This window comes from Limulus polyphemus, unplaced genomic scaffold (genome assembly GCF_000517525.1).
Source record: "Limulus polyphemus unplaced genomic scaffold, Limulus_polyphemus-2.1.2 Scaffold686, whole genome shotgun sequence".
NCBI classification, from domain to species: Eukaryota; Metazoa; Arthropoda; class Merostomata; order Xiphosura; family Limulidae; genus Limulus; species Limulus polyphemus.
In genome coordinates this window covers 327,393-334,487 of record NW_013666296.1, presented here as the reverse complement: position 1 = coordinate 334,487, position 7,095 = coordinate 327,393, and the positions used below count along the sequence as shown (strand labels likewise).

General features: G+C 33.3%; 1 protein-coding gene across 1 annotated transcript in view; it reads left to right on the top strand.

Moving 5' to 3' along the window:
• Positions 1–2,362: 2,362 nt before the first annotated feature.
• The window catches only part of LOC106459953 (arrestin homolog), a 21,232-nt gene continuing 16,499 nt past the window's right edge, over positions 2,363–7,095 (top strand). Inside the window, exons 1-2 of the mRNA XM_022386524.1 lie at positions 2,363–2,466; positions 3,866–3,926. Of these exons, the coding sequence (XP_022242232.1) occupies positions 2,419–2,466; positions 3,866–3,926 (109 nt within the window). The 5' untranslated portion in view covers positions 2,363–2,418. The remainder of the gene's footprint in view (positions 2,467–3,865; positions 3,927–7,095) is intronic.

Sequence of the window (7,095 nt, the reverse complement as noted above, 5' to 3'; positions counted from 1 at the left end):
CCAGCTTCACAGAACACAATTGCAACTCAAAAAACCATAGTATATCTATTAAAAACACAGTGATTTTAAACAAAGAACCCAACATAAACAAACGAAAAATCAAGGAATCCATCTTAATTGAACAAAACAATCCTACTCTAAACCAACACCTCGGGGTGCCTAGATACCTCTTCTAAGTTTCGCAACAGGTCATGTGACTTCTTTGTTCAATACTGTATATATATATATCCGTGTCAGTGTAAATTACTTGTACCTGTTGATGACAAAATCTTGTCGAAACGTTGTACATTTGCTGTTATGTTAAACTTATATTAAAGTTTTTCTTCATTACCCATTCAAGCCGTCTCCAGCCATTGTTAAAGGTCTCTGATCTGGCTGCTTAGCCCTAACGTCGCATGAGAGAACTACAGATGTTAGAAATACCAATGTTATATATATACCCATATTGGATTTCTTAAGAGATGAAACAAGTTTTCGATAAACTTGAACCTCTTGAAACTTGGTAACTTCTGTGCTTCGCGACAATTAAATTCCATAACAATCTTCCATAAACTATGAACGTTCTTCTTCTTGTTAAAATATGTGAAATCACAATAAAAATATAGAGCTACTTCTTGAAGATAGCAGAAGTTATCATGCTAATCCTAAATACGTAAATAAATACTTTTATGTACATGAAACTCTAAGCATATACGATTTAGTTTTCAAAAACACAAATGTGAAAATAATTCAGTAATGCGATCAAAATGTTATAAGGATATGGGTTATAATTATAAATACGAAATACAATCTCTAGGTTCATGTATGTATAAGTATAAAAAATCGAATAAGAATAACTACCCAGTTACTACGTTTATAGTGATACAATGTTTTTAGTGTAAGAGACGAAGCCCTACTAAAGCTATAAGCCTGTACAATCCGTATATGAAGCATCAAGAATCTACAGTTTGGATATTTCTTGAGCATATCAATATTTTCTCAACTTGCCTGCTACACTCATCCAGCAAGGATATTAAATTTAAACATACTTGCATAGTATAAACTTTTGTACCATCTAGCAAGAAATTAAAATGAGTTAAAACATATTTACATAGAGTAATATTTTGCATGCATATTGTTCGCATAATTTTTATCAATACATTTTAAGAACAGCCATAAATAAGCCAATACACGTTTTGTATAATTTCGAGAACCGCTTGACAGCGTACGAGTCTCAAGAACTTACGTTCTGGTCTACATTTGCCTGGTAGAGTCAAGGACGGACGATCGTTCAGTGTTCATCATGAAACGGGAGATTAGCATAGCATTTCCTGTAACAGCTGATGCTCTGACCAACTTGTAATGAACTAATCGTATTTTGGCTTGGCATACCATTTCTTGTAACAGCTGATGCTCTGACCAACTTGTAATGAACTAATCGTATTTTGGCTTGGCATAACATTTCTTGTAACAGTTAATGCTCTGACCAACTTGTTATGAACTAATCGTATTTTGGCTTGGCATAACATTTCTTGTAACAGCTGATGCTCTGACCAAACTATTGCAATTAGTAAATATAAATATATTTATGTTAACGTGTGTTTTTATGCAAAATATTTGTTGTGATTAATAAGCAAATTGAAATGGAACTTGTCAAGAAAATGTCCAATTTACTTGATTTATGTTTAAAAACTATGTTTTGAATATCGTATTGCTTTCTTTTCTAAAGTAATTGCAAGTTTTCACGTACATGATTTTTGAGAGTAAAGGGATTTCAAACACATGGAAATCAAAATTAAACTGCAATCATTAGTTTAGTACAACAGTAAAGTCTACGATTAAGAATTCGTTTTTAGTACACAGTGAAGTCTACGATTGTTTGTTTTTGAATTTCGCGCAAAGCTACACGAGGGCTATCTGTGCTAGCTGTCCCTAATTTAGCAATGTAAGACTAGAGGGAAGGTAGCTAGTCATCACCACCCACCGCAAACTCTTGGGCTACTCTTTTACCAACGAATAGTGAGATTGACCGCCAATTTATAACATCCCCACGGCTGTAAGGGCGAGCATGTTTGAGCGCTTTAACCACCTGGCCACGGCAGTCTACGATCAAGAATTCAAAGTGTAGGTCTGGGCATCCATATGATGATGACTCTACAGTAACATAAATCTAGAAGTTGTTGTTACTCCTAATCAATACTCCGAGATTAAACAGGTTAAAAATGTCAGTAGTTATTATTGTATAATTTGATTAACCTATATTAATTTTTTTAAACACGGGTGTCTTGTGTATAACCTAAAATTCGTCACTTTCAACTGACCAATTAGAAAGCTTTACTGAAGTCTAACAAGACTATATTTGGATGTTTTAAGTCTTCGTCCAGGAGCTGCAACGTCAGTACACCTTTACAGTCCAAGAGATAAAGTTACAATTAAACTATGGTAGCCACGTTCCGAGTCTACAAGAAAACTGCTCCGAATGGAAAGGTAATCTCAATTTTAGATGACTTGACGGAAATTAATTTAATAGACTAGAAATAGTCTGTATTAACCAAAATTGTTTGAAATGATTCAGCATCTTAATCAAATTGAAATTGTGGTCTTGGAAAAAAAGAAAAGCTGTTGAGAACACCATGAGTTGAATAAATTCTGAACAACAACTGTAATTATTACAGTAAATATGCAAGATAATATATCAGACGTTGTAGTTTTAGCGAATAAGAAATTGCAGGCAACAAACAATAATATGCAAATAGACTATAAAAAACAACTATTATTGTTGACGTCCTTAATGAAAATTTTTATATCAACAATAAATGTGAGCTTTGATTCAGAATAATTCAACCTAAGTACTACTGACTAAAAATCTTGCCACCATGTCTGCGGATTTATACGGCTAAAAACCGGGTTTCGATACCCATATGGGCAGAGCACAGATAGCCCATTGTGTGTAGCTTTGTGCTTAACTACAAACAAATAAACGAACTAAAACATTTACTACGTTTTTATAGCTAAAAATCACAATATGCTTTGTTTAATTTTTTATCTCCGATCTGATTTTATATATGCATGCTGAAAGGCTGCATAGCAGTAAGGTTGTCCAGAATAATTCAACCCAAGTACTACTGACTAAAACATTTACTATAATTATTTAAATTCACGACAAACAGGGTATACTAATGTTGATTAATGAGTTTTATTAGCTGCTTTAGAACTTACAAAACATATTAAAAACGTACACATTTAAACCTTATTAAAGGGGGAAAAGCACCAATCAGTAATACAAAATGTAAAATGAATTATAAGAAAATAAGTGTCAGTAAATTTAGTGTATCGATTCAACATACAGAGACATCCTCTAGAGAATAGTGTTGTCAGTATAAGTAAATGATTTTAATTTAATTTTACAAATGATAATACTTATTTATATTTTATAAAACTTATAGTTTTATGCAAATTTATGGATCCTAAATAGCGGTAAAAGTGAACAAGTATGCGTCAGTTGTGTATTTGAGCAGTTGTAAGAAAGCGAAACTTCTATTCCTTTTGGGAGCGCTACAAGGTGCGTTTGCAGACGAACTCAAGACAAATAAAACATCTTTCACGAATATTTTCTACTTAAGTAAAATGGTTAACAATTTTGGAATAGAAATAGTTTAATTAACACCTTTTTAGGAAAAAAAAGTATCATAAACATATATGTAATTATAATATAAAGTCCTTTTAGGCTCAATAGAAAACCAAAAATAATTCCTGTCGTTACGACTATAACTGAAGTATTTATACTGTTTTATGTCAATATCTGGAACAATAGAACCTGATGTTAGAAGTTAAAACGAGCTTTTTCAACAACTCCTTAACGTGTTTTTTGTTGTTGTTTTTTTAGCTAACCTTGTATCTAGGGAAACGGGATTTTGTTGATCACTTGTCACATGTGGATCTCATTGGTAAGTGACAGAATTCGTTTATAAGAAAACAATCAGGCCTAAATCTTTGATAAAAACAAATAAAGATGTGTAGCTAGTATAATTTGATTTTATCTATTTTTTAGAGTGATAATGATTTTTATCACATTGTTCAAAAATTAAAAAGAATTGAGTAAATTAAATTAAAATGACTTTGAATATATAAATCACCAATTTACCCCTAAATATAACCGATATAAAGTCGCGAAGGAACGGAATGTATCAGCACTACATTTTGATATTGCCTACCATTACATAGGGAATGTGATGCCACCGAAAATTGGTCGCTTTTGTGAAGAATATATAACAGCCCTTTCCGCAGAATATTCAAACAATCAGATCATAAGGGTGTGTTCAGATCTGGGATTAGGAATTTCCAAGATGGTAATATCTCATTTATCTAGCGGCATTTGAAAACAAAGAAATATGGACCAACTTGGAACAGCAGGACTATCCAGAGAGAGACCTGCAACACGTTGTACCTCAGCCATGGTAAGTAAAGTACGGTTTCTGGTAACAGGTGATATTCCGCGAACATAATGGCCAGTGGCAACAGTACTCAAAATAATTAAGAAGAATTTCCGGCTGAAAAAATTACACAAATCACGTGTAAACAAGTTGCTTGCACGACATATCCGTTCAACCGTTGCATACCTCAAGCAGCTGGAGAATGAAACGGGTATTCATGCTATTCCATATGAAACCATACCGGTTAAGTCGCCAGTCAACAGGATATTGATAACGATGTTATACCAAACTAATGGAAAAAAAGAGCAGGTGTGGGACAAGTGATGAGGATAATAATACGTTACTAGGATTTATGTGCGATCGGACAGTTGTAACAGGTGCTGAGACACCGTCGTCCTAGTACAGTATTCCTAAGATTGTTTATGGTAAGTATGCAGAGAGGTGTGATGTGCTTTGTATTACAGAGTTTTTTGAAATGGAAACTATGCTGCAGGGCTATTTTCAAGATGCACGGTAATCAGGTAGAACATGACCGGTCGTGGCGAGACTCCAAAGTCATTTTAATGTAATGTATTAATCTTTGTAATTCAGGCAATGACTGTAATACTTCTTATAAGGAATTTCAACAGTTTTACTAAATGTTCATTAATTTAATCTTTTCTATACTAATTCCATTATCCTTCACTATAATATGAACTTCTTCCTCAGTATCGCCACAGTTACTTTTCACATTACAACAGGTTAATATCTTCTCCAGTATTCCATTAATCTTTTTTCACCAAAACAATTCAATCTCTTGTCTGTTATGCTAGTTAATTTTCACATGACCACAGGTTAATATCTTTCTTAGTATCCCACTGCAACGAGTTAATGTCTTCTTCAGTATATCGTAATTATTTTCACCACAACAGGTTGATCTCTTCCTGCAACTTCCCTTTAATGTTTCTCACTACAACATGTTGATATCATTCCAGATATTCCGTCATTGTTTTTCTACGGTAGGTTAATATTCCCTCAATATTCCTATAATTTTTCTCACAATGATATTCTTATTTCACAATATTTTGTTAGCTTGTGAATCATAGCATTAATGTTCTACCACTTTCAAACCCACGTCACTATAATATAAGCAGAATGCTTATAATAATAAAATGTATTTGCTAGTATCATTTTACTTGTATGTTTTTCTAAAAACATATAAAAAATAGTAATGATCGTTATTTTTCTCTTCGCGATATCATTGGAACTCTTCTCCGATGTTGCTGTCACCACATTATTAGACTGATTTTTTAACTAAAATCCTAAAGACTCGATTCATTTATAACCTCCTCTACCTAGTAACCTAATGTTCTCCTCATCATTTATCCCACGCTTGCTCTATTTTGCTTTAGTCTGGTATACCATCGTTATCATTATTCTGTTGAATTTTCTCGTTTCTGACTTGTCCAACTTATCTGTCTGCTATATCCGCTTTATTAACCTCATCATTTATTTTTTTTATCAGCACTTATGTTTCCTCTTATATATTCTGCCTCTTAGTTTCCTAACAACATTTTTCAATCTTCATAACTGGTTTCACGATATGTAAGCATAATGAACATTTTTAGTACATACCGCATATTTCGACGGAGCATTGGTCTGTCTTCTTCAGGTATGATACAAATCCAAACAAAGAGGTTAATATTCAGAGCAAAATGTCTCTAGGTACTATGGGTAACAGGATGTAACAACGGGATGTTATCATGTGATGATAACATATTGTGACAGAGTTATTACCTAAAGGGAGGGAAAGCTATGTGAATAAATTTTGCCATATTTTGTTAATGTTACTAGGGCCATTGATTCGGTTTAAAGATAAAACACCTGTTTTTATTATGTCAGTGCATTCAAGAATACTTCGTTCTATTTTATGTTTTGGTTAGTGTAAGAGGGACATTTTTTTCCCAAATAATCCTATGACCGGTTTCAAATCGATGACATGTTAAGGTGGATTTTTCAAAATTCCCTCTACGCATGTGGCTTTAATGTTATTTTCGTCTAATTTCGAGAAATCGTACAGTTTGTTCAAAATATTTCTTACCACATTCACATTCTATGTTATATATGCCTTGTTTTATGTTCGTTCTTGGGAGCTTGTTTTAAGGTGGGTAATAAAGCACTTATCTTATGTGAGAGGTTATGTATAATTCTTACTTCCGGTTTTAAGTTAAATAAACAGGTTATTTCAGTAGCCATTTCAGGAACAAGACGAACTTGTTATGGTTTATGTTACTGATAAGGGAAAAGCTGGAATTACTGTAGAATTGCTTGCGATTATTAAGTTTGATGAAAGCATTGTCTATGATATCAGGGCTGAAACCCCTAGATTTCGTTATGCTTACATATCGTTGTGTCTTATATATACAAGTCTACTAGCGTAATGTGCTTGCCTACACAAATATGGTTTCGCCTTTCTTCTCACCAGCGATATAGTGTGGTATTATATTTCATTATCACAACCTCAATCAATCATGTTTCTTCTTACACTCGTTTCACATTAGTTTCTTTACACACAACTTTAGTATTCATGAATTATTCCACCTGTTGCGTCAGCGAGCTCACGTGACCAGTATTACGCCACTTCTCTCGAACCTTCGTGAATTATCGGGAGACTACTAGATATGTGGTAGTCTTGTATATATAA